Source organism: Lithobates pipiens, unplaced genomic scaffold, assembly GCF_037356315.1.
Source record: "Lithobates pipiens isolate NorthernLeopardFrog02 unplaced genomic scaffold, aLitPip1_a1.2 Scaffold_16, whole genome shotgun sequence".
In the NCBI taxonomy this organism is placed as follows: Eukaryota; Metazoa; Chordata; class Amphibia; order Anura; family Ranidae; genus Lithobates; species Lithobates pipiens.
This window is the reverse complement of record NW_027507748.1, coordinates 249146751-249168592: the sequence shown is the minus strand read 5'-3', so window position 1 is coordinate 249168592 and position 21842 is coordinate 249146751. Positions and strand designations below refer to the sequence as shown.

The following is a 21842-nucleotide window of genomic DNA, read 5'->3' as shown; positions in this document are numbered from 1 at the left end:
TCATAAAAAAGGTAAAGCAGTGGGCTGTGCGGACTGTGATTTGTGCTGAACCCCAGAGCACTCCAGGCTACACTGACAGCTCTCCCGACATCCAGCTCCCTTCAACCTCTGTCAGTTTTGATTCAAAGCTCTGCAAACTGCATATGTGGACCGGACCTTCTGACTTCTTTGTGTAAATGATTTGTATTATTTGTAAATCCACCAGTCTCTTATTATTTACATTCTCATTTGTGTGAGAGACTGATGTCTGGATGGAAGCAGGGCTGGGCAGGACTTTAACATAGCTGCATAAACAGATACTGACAACGGTACCAGGAAGTGCCTGTCAGTAAAAGAGACCAGAAGGTTGTCAAAAGTCTAGATTAGTAATTTCTAATCATTCATTTAGCAATTCAAATAGTGTCTAATACAAAAGTATACTATATTTGTTATGTAAACAAAGGTTCGATTTTTAAATTTTGGCTGGAATTCCACTTTAAAGACAATCACAAAGATGTGAAGAAGATGTGTATGTCACCTGATTTGATGGAATATCCGTAGATCCGTGACTTCGAGGGTCATAGTTTGATCTGAGATTTCCCAAAAACCACCAAGGTAGTCCAGCACCATCCCATTCTTCAAATGGGAGGTCCAGACGAGCTTGCTTGCAAACCGCAGAATCTTCACCATCTAACAAAAAAAAAGAAAATAGGATATCCATTCAATACAGAAGAATAAAGGTAAACTTGTGATTTTATATTTAATACAGTTATAGAACCCAAATCTTATTTTGCAGTGAAGAAGCAACATTATCTGAAATAAATGTACTTGCAAAGTATTGACATATTACAAATAATTCACACTAGAAGCTCTAAACAGAACATACCTTCTGCAAGGCGCTTGCAAAGTGAAGAAGCCAAAATTGTTTCATCTATCTCCTGTAATTTATTTTCGTCAGGATTCTGAGAGAACAGAAAATTATAGAAGAAAAAATTAGCACTGCTATAATGGAGATAGACAAAAAAGATGCAGCAATTCCGTACCGACCACCTCGCTATGCAATTCTAAATTCACTTTGCAAATGAAACACAGCTTGGAAGAAGATATTAGATTATTTGCAGCTGTACGTAGCATTCGAGCATACACAAGTTCTAATTAATTTCTGGTACACAGCAACACTGCTCTATTACACATCTCCTTTAAAAAAAGCACAGTATATTGGCACTTTTAAGAAGATGAGCATCATTATTAGAAAAAAAAAAAAAAAGACGATAGATTTTCAGACATAATCATTTCAGTGTTTTTAAACATCAGCAATATCAATACGGCAACATTAAAAGAAACTTCTGAAATGCCAATAACCATAATGTATATGAAAAATTCCATAATGAAACCATGTGAGCGGTGTGAATTAGATGAAATGCTTACCATGTAAGCAAATCATAGGTATATTAAAACTCCTTGGCACCAAGCTTATGACAGCCTGGCCTACATTTCCCTTAGGCTATGTTTCCACTATTGCGTCCCAGAAGTCGCTAAATTTTGCAGCGACTTGAAGAAATGCCTGTGTATTCTTGAGGTCTATGGATCTCAAGTCGCATCAAAGTGGGACCAAAGTAGTGCAGGGACTACTTTGAAGAAGTCGCGTCTTGAAGTCACACAGATATGAATAGTACTCATTGGAAATCATGGAGTACGACTTGTTATGCGACTTTATAGTTCCAAATCACATGAAAAGTCGCTCTAGTGGATACCTAGCCTTAGAGTTGTAAAGGCAGAAGGTTTTTTAACTTAATTCATTCTATGCATTAAGATAAAAAACATTCTGTGTGTAGCAGGGCTCCCCAATTACCTACCTGAGCCCCTTCTCTCTCCAGCAATGTCCACAATCCCCTCAGCCATCCAGGACACTCCTGATTGGCCGTGAGAGCAGCGGCGCCATTGGCTACCGCGGCTGTCAAAGTCAGTCAGCCAATCAGGAGAGAGTGGTGTCGGGGCTCAGTGTCTGAATGGATACACAGAGCTCTGACTCGGCCTGGGTGCCCCCCTGTAGCAAGCTGCTGGCTGAGGGACACTCAAAGGAGGGAGGGCTAGGAGCAGCAAAGAAGGACCCGATAAGAAGAGGATCTAAGCTGCTATGTGCAAAACCAACTGCACAGAGGAGGCAAGTAGAATAGGTATGTTATTTAAAAAAATAAAAAAAAACACACAAGTCTTTACAATCACTAACTGCTCTTTCTTTGCCATTTGAAATTAATAACCACATTTTATCCAAATGGTAAATACAAGAGAGATGTTTACATCCAAAATGCATTCACTGTACTCATCCACAAACCCGCCCCCCAGCACATCATCAACTATAATGTCTGCCCACAGCAATCTAAATACATGAGAAACATTCGAGTAGATGACTTTGGCATACAAAATGCAAGTATGAACTACTGAAAAGAGGGTAATAAAAAACGTTGCTATGCTGGTGGCCGGTACAAAACTACTGCATCATTTATACAGCTCTGAAAAAAGCTGCGTGTATTAAGGAACAGAGATGGGTAACTCTGTCCCTGCTCGATGGACTCCACTGGAACCTCAACGGTTTGAAAACACAGCCTGGAGATCCAACATTGGCAGGTACAGAGAAGGGGGGCTCTGTACAAGGTCAATAAATACCAGGTTTTACCTTCTGATGCTCCAAACCGCTCGAATCTTGCCTTTGGTCTCTTGAGGGACTCTGAGCAGCATCTGTGGATTGGATGAAAAAAGAAACAACCCCTCCCCTAGTAACATGTGTTTAATCCATGTGATGTAAATTTTAACCCTCAGGACTGAAACTACCAAGCTCAAAACTAGGGCTGAAACAACTAATCGATTATGAAATTAATCGATTACTATATTCATAATTGATTAATCGGCCAGTAACATAATGGGGTAAAAATGAAAAAAAACTAAAGCGAGCCCTTTATAGTACAAAAATATCACTACTGTAAATACTTTCACTTTTTTACAGTAAAAAAAATGAACCCCTTCCAGTAGTGATTATCTGCTTTTTTGTACTATAAAGGGCTAATTTTAGTCTTTTTAACCCCATTATGTTACTAAACATCTTAGACCTGGTTCACATCTATAAGTTTATTGGTGCTTTTTGCAGAAACGCACTACAGTTCATTTACATGGTTTCCTATGGGATACGTTCATATCTGTGCTTTTTTCAGCCGCTGCATATTTGGAAAGGGTCAGAGACTTAACGCAAAACGGTGCTTTTTTGGTTCAATATACTCCAATGGAGAAGCTGCAGAAAAGAATGTAATTCGTTTTTTTTTTTTTGCAGCAATTTGTGTTTTTTAATCTGCCCAAAAAACGCAAATTGCAGTAAGATCACATGCACAAAAATAAAAACGCACAGCAAAAAGTACTGCAGAGATCGAAAGCAAAAACTGCATAGGTTTGTACCGAGCCTTATGCTGGCCACACGGATCAATTTTCAGGTGAGAATATTCAGATGAAAACTCTGTGTACATTCGCTGAATGAAAGAATTTTGTCTGAAATTTTCATTTAATTTCTGAACAAAAAACACATACACTGTCTGAAAATTCCTTTGAACAAGAAGTTTTCTATTATTTCCAAATTTTCCCCTCACTGTGGTTGAAAATGAACGTCAATTTGACCCACTTTTTTTTTTTTTTTTTTAAGGTTATTAACCGATTAATCGAAACAATCGGCCAACTAATCGATTATGAAAATAATCGTTAGTTGCAGCCCTACTCAAAACAGCACGTTGCTGCAAGGAAGAACAAGCACTGCCACAAAGCACCCACACATTCAGCTATATAGAGCAGCTACATACATATACAGTATTTCCCAAAAATTAGTACACCCCTCACATTTTTATAAATATTTTATTATATCTTTTCATGTGACAACACTGAAGAAATTACACTTTGCTACAATAGAAAGTAGTGAGTGTACAGCTTGTATAACAGTGTACATTTGCTGTCACCTCAAAATAACTCACACAGCCATTAATGTCTAAACCGCTGGCAACAAAAATGAGTACACCCCTAAGTGAAAATGACCAAATTGGGCGCAAAGTGCCAATATTTTGTGTCACCACCATTATTTTCTAGCACTGCCTTGACCTTCTTGGGCATGGAGTTAACCAGAGCTTCACAGGTTGCCACTGGAGTCCTCTTCCACTCCTACATGCCAACATCTCGGAGCTGATGGATGTTAGAGACCTTGCGCTTCTCCACCTTTTATTTAAGGATGCCCAACAGATGCTCAATAGGGTTTAGGTCTGGAAACATGCTTGGCCAGTCCATCAACTTTACCCTCAGCTTCTTTAGCAAGGCAGTGGTCGTCTTGGAGGTGTGTTTGGGGTTATGTTGGAATACTGCCCTGCGGTCCAGTCTCCAAAGGAAAGAAATCATGCTCTACTTCAATATGTCACCGTACATGTTGGCATTCATGGTTCCCTCAATGAACTCCCACCACCATGTTTGACTAAGGGCAAAACACACTTGTATTTGTAATCCTCACCTGATGACACCATCTGAACCAAATAAGTTTATCTTGGTCTCATCAGACAACAGGACATGGTTCCAGTAATCCATGTCCTTAGTCTGCTTGTCCTCAGCAAACTGTTGACGAGCTTTCCTATGAATCATCTTTAGAAGAGGATTCCTTCCGGGACAACAGTGATGCAGACAAATTAAATGCAGTGTGCAGCGTATGGTCTGAGCACTGACAGACTAACCCCCCCACCCCTTCACCCTCTGCAGCAATGCTGGCAGCACTCGTTTATCTATTTCCCAAAGACAACCTCTGCATATGACGCTGAGCATGTGCACTTAACTTCTTTGGTCGACCATGATGAGGCCTGTTCTGAGTGGAACCTGTCCTGTTAAACCGCTATATGGTCTTGGCCACCATGCTGCAGCTCAGTTTCAGGGCCTTGGCAATCTTGTTATAGCCTAGGCCATCTTAATGTAGCGCAATAATTCATTTTTTCAGATCCCCAGAGTTCTTTGCCATGAGGTCCCTTTTTGAACTTCCAGTGACTAGTAGGAGAGAGTGAGAGCAATAACACCAAATTTAACACACCTGCTGCCCATTCACACCCGAGACCTTGTAACACTAACGAGTCGCATTACACCGGGGAGGGGGAAATGGTTAATTGTGCCCAATTTGGACATTTTCACATAGGGGTGTACTCACTTTTGTTGCCAGCAGTTTAGACATTAAAGGGGTTGTAAACCCTCTTTTATAAAAAAAAAATATATATATATATAGATTTGCCTCCAGTTGGTTTTGCACAGTGTAACCTCGATCATAGTCTTCTGGGGTCCCCCAATTGTGCTCGCAGCTCCTCCTTGCATCGGTAAACCCCATAGAAGTGCTATACCTGGGGGTTACCTTGTGGGCATGCTCCCAAGGCCAGCATTTGCGGCAGACACAGAATGCCAGACTTAGACTCAACCTCCGATGCCCGCATTATTTAATTTAATTAATAGCCGGAGCCAATGGATGCGCTGCTATCAATCTATCCAATCAAGAGCCAAGAACTCCCGGGGGGGGGGGGGGGGGGCGCCAGGGAGCCGGTCAGTGTCAGAAGTTTTTTCACCTTAATGCATAAGATGCATTAAGGTCAAAAAAACACAAGGGTTTACAACTTGTGTGTCAAGTTTTTTTTGAGAGGACAGCAGATTTACAGCTATACAAGCTGTACACTCACTACTTTACATTGTAGCAAAGTGCAATTTCTTCAGTGTTGTCACATGAAAAGATATAATAAAATAATATTTACAAAAATGTGATACTGTATATATATATATATATATATATATATATATATATATATATATATATATATATATATAAATAACAAACCATATTACTGTGACAACCTAACAGTACAATACATTTACTGCATTTTTCAATATCTAATATTTAATAAATTGACTTTACTTACACAAAACAAGCAAAACTGAATGTATAAAAATAGCACAAAAAAATATAAATTACCTACAAAAGGACCACAAAATGGGTAAAAGGTGCCCACATATATACAAAACTTGCATAAACTGTGTTTTTTTGGGGTTTTATTAACATCTTATTACTGTTAAAGGCAACGTGTGGGTGAGGGATGTATTAGTGTCAAAGTTTAATGCATTGACATACACACACACACACACTTTTTTTATTTAGTATCCTTGGGTGGGTTAGAAAAGGCTGGTTCAGCGACTCAAAACATGTTGTCAAAGCACCAGCAAGTCAAAGCATCAGCATGACAGCTAGGCAAATACCAGTCTCAAAAGAGAAGTGAGCAAAGATAACCTACACAATACACGTTAACCACTTCAGCCCAGGAAGGATTTACCCACTTTCTGACCATAGCATTTTTTGCGATACAGCACTGCGTCGATTTAACTAACAATGGCGCGGCCGTGCGACGTTGCACACAAACAAAATTGACGTCCTTTTTTCCCCACAAATAGAGCTTTCTTTTGATGGTATTTTATCAACTCTAAGGGTATTTATTTTTTGTGCTATTAACAAAAAAGAGGGACAATTTTGAAAAAAAAAAAAAAAATAATAATTTTTACTTTTTGCTATAATAAATATCCCCCCCCCCCCCCCCAAAAAAAAAAAAAAAAAAAAAAAAAACATTTCTTCCTCAGTTTAGGCCAATGTGTATTCTACATTTTTTTTTTTTTACCAAAAATATTTGCAATAAGTGTATATTGATAAGTTTATGCAAAAGTTATAGCATCTACAAAATAGGGGATAGATTTATGCCATTTTTATTATAATTTTTTTTTTTTTTTAATTAGTACTGGTGGCAATCTGCAATTTGTATTGTGACTGTGACATTGCGGCGGACAGATTGGACACTTTTGACACTATTTTGGGACCAGTGACATTTAAACAGCGATCATTGCTATAAAAATGCACTTACTGTGTAAACGTCACTGGCAGGGAAGGGGTTTAACACCAGGGAGCGATCAAGAAGTTAAATGTGTTCCCTCAGCATGTTCCAACTGTAGGGGGATGGGCTCACGAGACCATGACAGAGATCACTGCCACTGATTACAGGGAGGAGTAGATCCCTGTCATGTTGCTAGGCAGAACAGGGAAATGCCTTGTTCACATAGACATCTCCCCGTTCTGCTTCGGTGTCAAGATCGTGGGCCACTGGCAGATAGCTGACCCATGAGCATGCATGCACACACTAGCCCACTATTTAAATGGGGCTTACAGGTAAGCCCATTTGCGCAGATGTGTCATTGTACCAACGTATATCATTGTGCGCTAGACGGCAAGCTGTTAAAACATAACTAAACCCTTCTATACTTTTGTACTGATGAGATGAGAAAAAAAAAAAAAGCATACCACACGTAATGGTGTTTGTACCTGTAGTACAGCACAGAAACAATAGTCCACATTTTGCTTCCCCCCTACATAAAACATACTGACACGGATACGAATACTGATACCAATTAAAAATGTGTGTTGTGTTTTTAATTCTAATGGTCAAAATAGCGATGTCCTAATGTGCATACTGTGGACACCAAAAAGATAACTATTAGGACGTGGCATAGTGTATAAAGAAAAATTGAAAATGAAGTAGTAATAGACTTTGTAGGCATAATTAAGGCCCCTATCACACTTGTGTAACTTGAGACTGCAAAGTCGCATGACAAGTCGTATCCCATAATTTCCAATGAGTACCATTCATATCTGTGCAACTTCAAAGTAGTCCCTGTACTACTTTGGTTCGACTTTGATGGAGTTGAGGTCCATAGATCTCAAGTTTACACAGGCATTCCCTGAAATGGCAGAAAAATTGCGGTAGTGTGAAAGCGGCCTAAAAGTTTACATAATTTTTTATGTAGCAAAATAATATATTTTAACATAGACATGTAGAAAAGAACATATACCATACATTGTGAGCTAAAAAAATCCACTGACCATCTAGTGGTCCAACTGATCTTCAACAAATATAGAGCTAAGCTATAAAGGATCATAACATCCCTGAGAATGGTAAGAACAATAGCTCAATATAATGACACAGTAGGTAATCTGAACAGGTACTATCCCGGCGAGAATATTGAAGGGGGTCAATATAGACAACCTGGGGTCTGTCAGTTGTAAATATATATATATATATATATATATATATATATATATAGATATAGATATAGATATAGAGAGAGAGAGAGAGAGAGAGAGAGAGAGAGAGAGAGAGAGAGAGAGAGAGAGAGAGAGAGAGAGAGAGAGAGAGAGAGAGAGAGAGAGAGATATATATATATATATATATATATATATATATATATATATATAGATAGATAGATAGATAGATAGATAGATAGTTAGTAAGACAAACTTACGATTGTGAGACTAATTTCAGCGTAAATCAAAATGTGTGTTTTATTGTACACACTAAAGTAGAAAAATAATACTTAAATAGTACAATGATAAAATTCTAGTATTGTTCATTTGTTTCAAAGATAGTAGAATTCTTAACATTAAAACATGTGCTCATGGAATCTAAATTGGCGGAATAACCCTTTGTATGCTGAAGAATAGCTGAAAGTCTGTGTGCTGAAATACATGGATGTATTCAGAGCTGAGTGTAGATGCAGAAGGGACGTCTTCCAACTAGCTTTTGCTTATATGAACTCAAAGCTTCTAAATTCGTGCCAAAAGAATAAACCCTCCTTCTAATTAAACACTCCCTCACAAGGGTGTGGGCCAAGGAGTGGTTACCATAGCTATTAAACATCTGGTATCACTCAGACATACAGACCTTCTCCTAATCACAGGAAGTGGGGGAAGGAGAGCTTTAGACTTTAAACAAAATATCAGTTACATAGGAATATGTCTTTAAAAACATATAGAAGATTTACAATATTCATCAAAATCCTGACAGGTTTTAAATGTTTACTTTTTCAGTTTCAGCATGTCATCTGGAGATATTAATCCGAAGTTATCATACACACAATTATGGAGAATTCATATTCTAAATAAAGTATAATAAAGCCAAATAAAATTTTAGATATTAAGAATATAACATCAGTTCTGCTCGATATTTGTTCGGTCTAAGCTTTACTAGTTTTGTGCACCAATGTGCTTGTTCAGGAGATAATCATATAGAAATAGTGATATTTAATAGTGGTAGAGGGTTATTGCCAATAAAACAGAGCAGATGGACAGGTGCGGAGATATCAAGGAACCGTGCAGGTGTTAAAGGCAGATATGGGGGCGCAATCTACAGGAAGCGACTACTAAGGCAATAAAACAAAGTGTCTATATGGTCGTATCCTCCATGAAATCATTTAAATATGATTTCCAGGTATATAGGATTATACAGACATATATACACTTTGCTATATTGCGCCCCCATATAGGTCATTAAGTCCTGCATAGTTCCTTGATATCCCCACACCCATCCAGCTGCTCTGTTTCATTGGCAATAAGTGTTATTACCGCTAGTTCTATATGATTATCTCCAGAAGAAGCGCACTGGTGCGCAAAACTAGTCAAGCTTAGGCTGAACAAATAACAAGCAGAACGGACATACCCTGAGTTGGCTATACTGACACCCTTCAATATTCTCACCAGGATAGTACCTGTTCAGGTTACCTACTGTGTCATTATATTGGACAACTTAGTCTCAGGGATGTTATGATATATACCTCAGCTCTATATTGAGGATCAATTGGCCACTAGATGGTCTGTGGAATTTTTTAGCTGTATGGTATATGTGCATTGATACTTGTCCATATTAAAAAAAAAAAAATTATTTTGCTACAATAAATTTTATAAATGTCTTTTAATTATACCTACAAAGTCCATTCCTACTTAATTTTTTTTTTTTAATTCTGCAAAAAAATATACTGACCATGAGAAAATAGGATTTTTATAACAGCTTACCTGTAAAACCATTTTCTTTGAAGTACATCATGGGACACAGAGCCATAGTAGTTACTATGTGGGTTATAGGCCACCTTCAGATGATGGACACTGGCACGCCCTAAGAAAAAGCGTGCACTCCCCATAACCCATAACCCCACCCACTACAGGGAGTACCTCAGTTTTGTAGCCAAGCAATACATGTGTATACCAAAGAAGGGAGGGATCTCCGTGTCCCGTGATGTACTTCAAAGAAAAGGAAAGCTGTTATAAAAATCCTCTTTTCTTATCATACATCACGGGACACAGAGCTATAGTAGTTACTATGTGGGATGTCCCATAGCCATGGCAACTGAAGGGAGGGAGAAAGAACCAAAGTAGGGCTCCAAGAGACTAGAGGACTTATACTGCAGCACACTGCGCCCACAAGGCGATATCCTCATCACCAATTACATCTACTTTATAGAATCTGGTAAATGTATGGACTGAAGACCAAGTTGCGGCTTTGCAGATCTGAGCCATAGTGCTTCTTGGGCAGTGCATCACCAAGCCTCTAACAGCCCTGGTGGAGTGCGCTTTAACATGAAAAGGAGGAATTTTCCCCTTGAAACCATAAGCTTGAACAATCACTTGACAAATCCATTTAGAAATAGTAGACTTCAATGCTGCCTGTCCTCTCTTCGGAACTTCTGGCAACATAAACAAAACATCTGTTTCACGAATCTGAACGGTCACTTTCAAATAGACCTTGACTGCCCTCACCACATAAAGAGAATGTAGTGTCCTTTCTTCCAAAAGAAACGTGGGTTCTGGAAAAAAAATGAAGGCAGAACAATATCCTGGTTTAAAGGAAAACCGGATACCACCTTTGGTAGTAAATTGGGATGAGGTCATAATGCAACCTTATCCTTATGAATAATCAAATATGGCTCTTTACAAGAAAGAAGCCAACTCCGATACTCTTCTTGCAGAACATATGGCAAACAAAAAAACAATTTTCCTCGTCAATAGGACCAAGGGAATATCTCGAATTGGCTCAAAAAGCTGTTTTTGTAAAGTCAACAGGACTAAATTTAAGTCCCAAGGGTTCAGGGGTGACCTAACTGGGGGATTAAACCACGTTACCCCCTGAATAAAATTACGAACCAGAGAGTGTGAAGCAAGTAGACAAAGTAGAAAAAGTAGAAAAAGTAGAAAAAATACAGATAAGGCCGACACCTGGCCCTTGATAGTAATCAAGGCCAGCTTCATCTCTAATCCTATCTGTGGGAATTCAATGATTCATGACATATTTTCTGGGGTGTCAACCCCTGAATTCACACCAGGAGACATATGCCTTCCAGACTCTAAAGCATATGATTCTGAAGGACAGCTTCCTAGCATTAACCACAGTAGAAACTACTGAAGATGACAGCCCTTAGAATGTGTGTCTCAATAACCAAAACCGTTAAATTCAGCGTTTGTAAGGTAGGATGGCATACCGAACCTTGCGAAAGAAGGTCGGGCCCCAGTGGTAGGGTCCAAGGGTCCTCTACCGCCATTTTTATGATCTCAGTAAAAGGAGTAAAGTTCTCCTGGGCCATAAGAATCACCTCCTTGCCTTCTTGCTTGATAATGCGAAGAAGCCACGGAAGCAGAACAGGATAAACACATAGATCAGTGAGAACTGACCCCACAGAATGACCAAGGCATCTGTTCCGCATGCGATTGGATCCCCTGTCCTTGACACAAAGTTGTCGATCTTGTTGAACCTTGACGCAAACAGATCCACGTTCGGAGCTCCCCATTTTTGACGTAATGACAGAAAAATGTCGGGCTGAAGGGACCATTCTCCCGTGAACTCAAGTAGTCTGCCTGGCAATTTTCTATCCCTGGAATGAGAATTGCTGATAGGCAAGGAATGTTGCTTTCTGCCTAAGGAAGACTATGATTCACCTCTCTTTGGGCGGCACAACTTCTCGTGCCCCCTTGGTGATTGATGTAGGCAACTGCTGTGGCATTGTCTGATTGAATCCCGACAGGATAATTCTGTAGTCTGAGCTTCCAGGCCTCCAGGGCCAGACGTACTGCCTAGAATATTGATGGGCAAGGTTCTCTCTGAGTTGAACCATTTCCCCTGGATAGATGCTTCTTCCAGGACTGCTCCCCAGCCCAGAAGGCTGGCATCTGTTACCAGCTTCCAGATGACTGGCAGAAAGGATTTCCCTGAGGATTCTTGGATATCAACCAATTGAGGCTCTGACACACATTGGGGAATAAATGCATTGGAAAGTCCAGAGCTTGGACCTTCTTGTTCCAAGTAGACAGGATACTGTTTTGTAGCAGTCTTGAACGAAACTGCGCATAAGGAATGGCCTCAAAAGAAGTCACCATCTTTCCCAACAATTTCATGCAAAGTTGAACTGAAGGATTCTTCTTTGTTTTGACCAACTGAACTAGTTCCATTATGGAACTGATCCTTTCCTGGGGCAGAAACACCCTCTTCTGAGCTGTATCTATGATAAGCCCCAAGTACTGCAATCTCCTTGATGGTTTTAGGGAGTTCTCTAGGTTGAGAATCCAACCTAGGTCTTCTAGGTAGCTGACTGCGGTGACAAAGTTTGGTTTAAGCGGGTTACTGATTGATCTATCAAGCGTAGATTGTCTAAGAAGGCTAGTATTGTTATACCTTTGGCGCTTAACCTGGCTAAAGGAGGAGCCAGGACCTTTGTGAACACTCAAGGTGCAGTAGCCAGACCAAAACGTAGAGCTACAAACTTAAAATGAAGATTTTCTACCTCGAAGTGTAGAAATTTCTGATGAGTGGGGAAAATTGGCACATGGAGATAAGCATCCTTGATGTCGATTGATGCCAGAAGTTCTCCCCCTTGTAGGATGGAGACTACTGATCGTATTGACTCCATGCAAAAGGAATGGATAATTAAAAATCGCTTTAGGTGTTTGAGACCTAAAATGGGTCTGACATCCCCGTTTGATTTTAGAACCATGAACAGGTTTGAATAAAAGCCTAAACCTGGCTCTTCCAAGGGGACCTCCGATATCATTCCTTGAGATAAGAGATGATCCAGAGCTAGAAGGAGAGACTTTTTATTGGATCTCTGGGAACATTTGATCTGAGAAAACGAGATGGGAATTCTCGGAACTCTAGTTTATAACCTAGAGAAATTGAGGAAGCCACCCATCTACCTTGACATTGTTCCTGCCAGACCCTTGAAAACTGTATTAGATTTTGTTTTGTGGGTTTCCTCCCCCAGGTCCTCTTTTGGCCCTGGGACTGACTCTGAGGTTTACCTCTTGAATCTGATGGTGGAGACCGCTGTGACTGCCTGGAGGCTGCTGCCCCTGGCACTGGAGAAGTACTTTTAAAAGTAAAAATGCTTAAACTTCTTAAAATCGGTAAAAGGTTACTTTCCCCATTAGAAATTCTATGAATATACTTATCCAGATAGTCTCTGAACAACCGTTCACCATCAAAAGGGAAACTGGCCAAGAGCTTCTTGCATGGCGCTTCAGCTGACTAATTTTTCAACCATAAGATTCTATGCACATGTACCAGCCCAAGCATGAGCCGTGAGGCCTGCAGAATAGCATCTATCATAGAGTCTACTGTGAAACACAATGCTGATATACCGGCCAAATCCTGGGCCTGATGATTAGGCATAACTGAGTACATCTGTAAACTGGTCCTTTAAGGACTGAGATACTCCGATCGCTGACAGCGCAGGTTGAACAACTGAACCTGCGAGTGAAATATAGTTCTTAAAAAGAAACTCAGATTTCTTATCTGGTGAATGCTTTATCATGAGCATTGCCAACTGGACAAGTCTTCCTCCATAGGATAAAGTATTGAAACATTTTTTGGAAGGAAAAATTGTTTACCTGGGTGCTCCAATTCAGAATACATAAGCTTCCTTAGCCATGAATAGATAGGAAAAGAATGATCAGATTGGGGAGGCTTTAGTGAACCCAAACCAGAAGTGGGCTCATTGACTGACTGCGCTGCTGGCAGTAAAAACGTAGAGCGGACCAACCCAGTGAGAGATTGTACCAGCAATCTTTCATGTGAACCCGTTATCTCAGGATCAGGTTCTTCACAAGGAGAGACATTAGCCTCTTCCTGGTCCTTAGAAGGCAAATCTTCCTCTCTTGCTCCTTGTTCCTCAGAATGAGGGTCCTGAGCAATGAATAGGGACCTGCCACGTTTAGCCCCAGTCTGGAATGCAAATAAAGCATACATTTTTTGAATAAAATGGTTGAAGAAAAAACATCCTGGGTAATATACATAGCTGTAACACTTGCCCCTCCTGATGGCTCACACCGATTAGCCATATCACTCTCAGGGGAGGATGCCATCTTTTTTGAGATGGTTCTAAGCTGCCATGCGACTATAGTAGTCTTAATAGAGCCCCTTTTGAGTGTTTTTTTAACCCCCTTCTGCTTTGTGCATCAGCTATGAGCGGAGGTACTATCAGAAGGATTGAATCCACTGCATGAGCAATAGTCCAGCTCTATCGCTGCTATTAATGCTCAGCCTGTTGTAAATGTGTCAAAAAGGAATGCCCGTGACACCAAAACCCACCTTTGCTCTTGTGTCCCTCCAGCAGCCTGAAACAGCACAAATGGTGCCCTTTAAATCCTCACTTCCCACGCTGAATGTTGGAGGATGCCAGTTCAGAGCTAAGCCCCGCCCCCCGTCTACAGCCCTTCCCCTGTACCCTTTAAAAATTTGCTTTTCCTGCACCCCTGATCCTATGGGGATCCCAGGAAGGAAAGGCGAGAGGGAGCTGGAAACCACCAAGCAGCATCTGTTCGTGTGCTCTCCGCCAAGCCCCCCCCCCCCCTCGCCCGAGGATAAGGGGAAAAAAACTGCACATGGGGCATCTGGTGGCGAGAGGGATACCCCCCCCCCCCCCTGGCTTACTGGACGTTTTGCTCCTGGCTGGAGGAGGAGGGTCTTCTGCTTCCTGGATCACATTGTGGCTTTCTGAGAAGCACGAGACGTAAGTGCTCAATACAGCCCTCAGTGGTGACAACAATTACAAATTTAAAGTAGACATTCATAAGAACATTTAAAAAAATTTCTTAGAAAACGCTACTTACTTTCGTGCCGCAGGGTTTTCTGTGGTAAACCAACAGACCCAACCTTCACCCTTCACGGTGGGTTCCATTAAACCTTAAGGAGCTGAGAATCCACGGGGAAACCCACTATCCTGGACCTGTAATAGCATCCCGCCAGTAAAACTTTATGGCCTTATTACCAAAAAGTACCGTATCCCAGAGTCCAGCTCTTTAAAAAGAGAAGCGTTACAGACAAGACCTAGTTTCTTTGAATACGAGGGCCGAGTACCATTCGATTTGGCCAAAAAGACTTGCTGCAGTGGCACAGCACATCTTTACTTGTGACAAATGAAAAAACAGAGTTACTTCCATTAGTGGGAGGGGTTATATAGGGAGTGCACTTTTTGTCTTAGGGCGTGCAAGTGTCCATCAACTGAAGGTGGTATATAACCCACATAGTAACTACTATGGTTCTGTGTCCCATGATATACAATAAGAAAGAGGAAGATATCTTGTGTAGATGGTATGGATTTATTCCAACATGTTAGACCACTGTGGGCTTCCTCAGGGAATATATTAAAGTAACACGATACAAATCGCTAAATATAGAATAAAATATATTTAGGATATGTTGTTAATACTTCATATTCATAAAATTGTCAAGACAATGCCTGCTGAGACCAACCGTACCACCACTCACCCATAAGACTGACCATAAGCTTTGACCCTGACCCAAACACTAATCTAGATCAAACCTTGATCTGGCAATTTTTATACACACGTTTCTTTCTCCCTGAAAGAGAAAGAGAAAAAGCGAGAGGGCATCTCTTCCTCCATTCAGAGAGAAATAAAACACAGGGGCAGGCTGCACACTGACTCATCACTGTGATAGTCAATCAGAGGCCATCACAGAGATCAGCTGACCCAGAACTAAGCGCTCTGGACCCCCCGATCGTTCGTAAAGGACCCAGAGCTCCTGGTCTGTGTGCTGGGAGCAAGCTGTGAAGTGTGCTCCCAGCCCAATGACTGTAAAACATGCGGCCCCATGGAAAAGAGCTCAGTTCAGTGAGGCCATATAGATATGTGTACCATTGGTGGGATAAAATATGGGGGATGTGAATATATTTCAGAGATGTACTTTATTTATTTTACAGACATACACTTTATGCATGGTGCATCCCAATTTCTCTGGACTCCTTTCCCCATATCTCCCAGGTTTACCTTAAACTCCTTGGAGCCGAAAACATCTAAAAAAATAAATGATTCAGAATGCCAAGTAATGGCAAGTAATCCAGTAATCCAGTAATCCAATGCCTGAACTTGGAAGCACTTTGCTCTGAGCACTAACAGTTCCAAAGCAGTCAGAATCTGACTGTCTTTGGACAGGCAACAGCATTAGACCCCTGATTCTGCCATAAAGAACATTCATTACCAAAAATGTACCTTCACATTTGTCAGCCACATTGTGAAAACAATAAAGTTAAAGATTAGCTGCAGGCTACTGCAGAAAAAATGAAAAGTCAGCAGCTACAAAAACTGTAGCTGCTGACTCGTAATATTATAACACTTATCTGTCCGAATGGGTCTTTTGGTGCCGAAACCGATACCGAAAATGAAAAATACACTAGGCCGAAAACCGAAACCGAAACCTATTTAAAAAAATTTTTTTTTATACAGGAGATGGTCAGAGACTGGAGACATGGTACAGGAGGTGGTCAGAGACAGGGGACGTGGTACAGGAGATGGTCAGAGACAGGGGACGTGGTACAGGAGATGGTCAGAGACAGGGGACGTGGTACAGGAGATGGTCAGAGACAGGGGACGTGGTACAGGAGATGGTCAGAGACAGGGGACGTGGTACAGGAGATGGTCAGAGACAGGGGACGTGGTACAGGAGATGGTCAGAGACAGGGGACGTGGTACAGGAGATGGTCAGAGACAGGGGACGTGGTACAGGAGATGGTCAGAGACAGGGGACGTGGTACAGGAGATGGTCAGAGACAGGGGACGTGGTACAGGAGATGGTCAGAGACAGGGGACGTGGTACAGGAGATGGTCAGAGACAGGGGACGTGGTACAGGAGATGGTCAGAGACAGGGGACGTGGTACAGGAGATGGTCAGAGACAGGGGACGTGGTACAGGAGATGGTCAGAGACTGGGGACGTGGTACAGGAGATGGTCAGAGACAGAGGACGTGGTACAGGAGGCGTCCCCCATTGCAGGCCAGTGCCCCCATTGCAGGCCAGTGTGTCCCATTTTGCAGCCAGTGTGCCTGTGTCACATTTTGCAGCCTGTGCAGGGAAGAGAGCCGCCTCCGCCGCCTGTTTGATCACAGCACCGGGAACATCACAGCCCCTCCCCCTTGTCCGGGTACTTTGATAGACAGATCACCCGTCCAATCCTGCGGGTGATCTGTCTATCAAAGTGCCCGGACAAGGGGGAGGGGCTGTGTGTGACGGCACGCGGCCGGGAACACACAGCTATTGAAATTAAATCTGTGATGTTCCCTGCGCTGTGATCAGACCGGCGGCGGAGGCGGCTCTCCTGCACTATACACCCCCCATGATGGGCGGCACCAGGGGGCGGAGACCCGCCCCCACCCAGACCACGCCCCATTTTCGGCTCCATTATCGGCCGTTTTTCTCTTTCAGCAAATTTCCAAAAAGGGCATTTTCGGCCGATATATTTCGGCGGCCGAAATTTCGGTGCATCCCTAGTTTGAGCGTATGCACATACTTTGAAACATGCAAATGTTTTAATGATGATTTTTATATTTGTCCTAAATAAAATGTGAATTTTATACATTTATAATCACTTTTTCCCAACTTGGGCTCATAATGGTTACCTTTAAAGTCCATTAACTCCTCCTTTTTCTAGCAGGAGCCTGCTCGCAAGAGAAGATTATAAAAATAAGCGACAACTGGGATACCCTTGAGATGAAGAAGCGCAAAAAACTTTGTAAGATCTTTGTAAATAATGAAAAAGGAGAGGCGCAGCTGAAAAGAAGCGCCACAAATTGGTAATGATGGTCTCTCACAGCAAACTAGAAAAAATGCTGGTGACTGAAAAACTGAGACATGAAGAAAGACTTCTTGGAAGTTGATTTCAATTTTTTTTTTACTGGTTACATGTTTTGCGTTAAAGAGGTCTTCTAAGGCTAGAATTATTTCTCTTGCTCAAATGTTCAAGGCGATACCTCACATGTGTGGTTTGAACACCGTTTTCATATTTGGGTGGGGCATACGTATGTGTTCGCTTCTGCGTGCGAGCTCACGGGAACAGGGGCGCTTTAAATTTTTTTATTGTTAATTTGACTTTTCTTTTTTTAGTTTGACACTAAAGAAAAAAAATTAAAATAATGATCACTTATTACGATTACCGGTACATGTCATGAATGTAAACATCCCTTTTACTAGGAATATGGCACGATTGGTCCTGTTTACTGTGAGATATAGGGTCAATAAGACCCCATAGCTCACCTCTAGGCTGGGAAGCCTAAAAAGCAACAACAAAAAAAACAAAAAAATCAAGGCTTCCCTTTTTTTGAATGCAGAGGCCATGGGTGACATAACATCACGCATGGCCTCCGAACGATCATAGAGACTCTGGCAACCATCTGGTCCACCGGAAATCTCTATGGTGGACATGTGGGGCCAGTGGATCCTGTCTCCAACTCACCGATTGAAGTGGTGAGTTAGTAGAAGCACCGGAGGGCGGCGGGAGGAGTTACCTCCCGCCACCCGTAAGAACGATCAAGCGGCTGAATAGCCGCTATGATTGTTCTTATGGTGTAGGGAATTGCCGGCTGAAAAAGCCGATATCTGAATGATGTCTGTAGCTGCGTGCATTATTCAGACATAGCCCCCGCAAAGTCACGGATGTCCCTGGACGACCTCTCGGCGCGAAGTGGTTAAATGCATTCTATGCATTACGGTAAACTGTGTTGCAGCAGCTGCCCCCCTAAATACTTACGTGAGCCCAATCTCAATCCAGTGATATAGGAGCTATTCCTCATAGGCTCAAAAAAGCACTTAAAGCGGAGCTCCAACCAAAAGGGGAAGGTCTACATGTTTGCTCCCTCCACCCTCCACTGCCACATTTGGCACCTTTCGGGGGTTGAAAGGTACCTGTTCCCACTTCCGGATGACCTCGATGCACTGAGTTCCCTTGGAAGTCCAGCACCCCTCCTTCCCCTGCTGCCAGGCCACTCACAAACCACAGCGCACATGTGCAGTAGGGAACTGGCTATGAGGTGTCACTGCTGGTTTCCCTTAAAAGGAATGCGGACGGCAGCAGCACCTGAGATACGTCATCATGAGATCCCTGGACAGGTAAGGGTGCTATTAAAAGTCAGCCGCTACAGTATTTGCAGCTGCTGAATAAATTTTTTGGTTGGGGGGGCTGGAGCTCTGTCAAGATGAGGATAGGGGCTGCACTGTGCGAAACCATTACATTGCACATTGACATGTGACATTTATTGAAAAATAGGATTTTTATATAAGCTTACCTGCAAAATAATTTTCTTTTTAAGTACATCCACGGGACACAGAGCCATTAGTAATTACTATGTGGGTTATAGTCCACCTTCAGGTACTGGACACTGGCACACCTTAAACAGGATGTTACCTCCCTATATAACCCCATCCCATTACCGGGAGCATCTCAGTTTGGTAGCAAAGCAATACACATGTATACTAGAAAGAGGGGCAGGACCCCTGTGTCCCATGATATACTTCAAAAGAAAAGGATTTTACAGGTAAGCTGTTATAAAAATCCTATTTTCTTTAATCGTACATCACGGGACACAGAACCATAATAATTCCTGTGGAATGTCCCAGAGCAATGCCAACTGAGGGGAGGTAGACAACAAACTTAGGGCACCATGAGATCAGAGGACTTATACTGCTACCTGCAGTATACTACACCCAAAGGTGTCATCCTCGTGTCTTTTTACATCCACCTGATAGACTCTGGTAAATGTATGGATTGAAGACCGAGTTGCGGACTTGCAGATTTGAGCCATGGAGGCTTGGTGGTGCACTGCCCACGAAGCACTAATAGCCCTAGAGGAGTGCGTTTTGATTTGAGAGGGTAGAAACTACCTCTTTAAACCATAAGCTAGAACTTGTCAAAACCATTTAGAATAGTAGGATTTCCATGCTGCCTGTCCCCTTTTAGGACCTTCAGGCAATAGGAACAAAACATCAGTTTTCTGAATCTGAGCAGTAGTCTTTAAGTAGACTGCTCTCGCCACATCAAGAGAACGTAGTGATTTTTCTTGCAGAGAACAGGGTTCTGGAAAATTTTTTTAGATAGAATAACATCCTGCTTTAGATAAAAACCTGATACTACCTTTGGTAAAAAGTTAGGATGAGGACGCCATACTACTTTATCCTTGTGAACAATAATAATACGGCTCTTTAAAAGAAAAAGCAGCCAATTATGATACCCTTCTTGCAGCAGATATGGCTACCAGAAAAAATAGTTTCCTTGTCAAAAAAAAGGAAAAAGGGAATATGTTGTATCGGTCCAAATGTTATGTAATGCCGCCAAAAACTAAAATTAAAGTCCCAAGGGTTCAGTGGTGACCTAACTGGGGATTAAGCAGTGTTAACCCTGAATAAAGTTACGAATCAAAGAAAGCGAAGCAAGTGGTTGTTGAAATAACACCGATAAGGCCAAGACCTGTCATTAGAAAGCACTCAAGGCCAGCTTTATGTCTCACCCCATCTGCAGAAAGTTAAGGATTCTACCTTGGACCTATTTCCTGGGGTGCAACCCCTGGTTTCACATCAGGAGACATATGCTTCCCAGACTCCATAAAATATAATTATGGAGGCCGGCTCCCTTGCATTAATCAAGATAGAAACCACTGAACCTGACAGGCCACGTTTCTTCAGAGTGTGGGTCTCAATAGCCAAACCGTTACATTTTGCATTTGTAAAGTAGGATGGAAAACAGGACCTTGCAAAAGAAGGTCTGGCCGTGGCGGTAGTGTCTATGGGTCCCCTACTGTCATCTTTACGATCCCTGCATACTAAGATTTCCTGGGCCCTGCTGGAGACCACAAGAATCACCGACATCCCTTCCTGCTTGATCCTGCGAAGAAGTCGTGGACACAGGCAGAATAGGAGGGAATACATAAATCAGTGAGAACCGATTCCACGGGAATAGCAAGGCATCTGTTCCGCATGCTAGTGGATCCTTTGTTTTTGACACAAAGTTGTCAATTTCTAAGTTGGACCTGGACGTTAACATATCTATGTCGGGGATCCCCCATCTTTGACATACTGACAGGAAGATATTGGGGTAAAGTAACCATTTTCCCGGGAACAACTGCTGACGACTCACGTAGTCCACCTATTCCTAGAATGAAGACCGCAGATAGGCAAAGTACATTGTTTTCTGCCCAAGTTAGGATATGACTCACATTTCTCTGGGCCACACAACTTCTTGTGCCCCCTTGGTGAGTAATATAGGCCATTGCTGTGGCATAGTCGGATTGAATCCTGGCAGGACAATACCTTAAACTGAACGTTCAGGCCCTCAGAACCAAGTGCTCTGCCTGAATTTCTAGGATAATGGGCAAGGTCATTTCTGATCTGGGCCACTTCCGTTGTAACTGATGGATTTTCCCCCAGATTTTTGGATATTAACCATAACCTGAGGCTCCAGCGTACCCAGCCTACAGTACCAGGCATTTCCAGGTGGTCCATCCGGATGCTAACCAGGCCCGACCCCGCTTAGCCTCCAAGATCGGGCACTTTCAGGGTTATATGGTCGTAAGCTTTGGAGTCAGACACATTGGGAATCTCGGCTTGGAACAAAGGGTTCAAGCTCTACAGAATAATGTTTTGCAGCAGTCTCAAATGAAACTGAGCATAAGGAACGGCC

The 21842-nt window shown here is 42.0% G+C and overlaps 1 protein-coding gene across 3 annotated transcripts in view; it reads right to left on the bottom strand.

Annotated features, from left to right (window-relative positions):
- The window catches only part of MDM4 (MDM4 regulator of p53), a 207819-nt gene that overhangs the window by 57493 nt on the left and 128484 nt on the right, over positions 1-21842 (bottom strand). For all 3 annotated transcript variants that reach the window (XM_077481257.1, XM_077481259.1, XM_077481258.1), the window contains 3 exons: positions 2657-2718; positions 866-941; positions 518-669 (listed from right to left, as the gene is read on the bottom strand). In XM_077481257.1, the coding sequence (XP_077337383.1) occupies positions 518-669; positions 866-941; positions 2657-2718 (290 nt within the window). The remainder of the gene's footprint in view (positions 1-517; positions 670-865; positions 942-2656; positions 2719-21842) is intronic.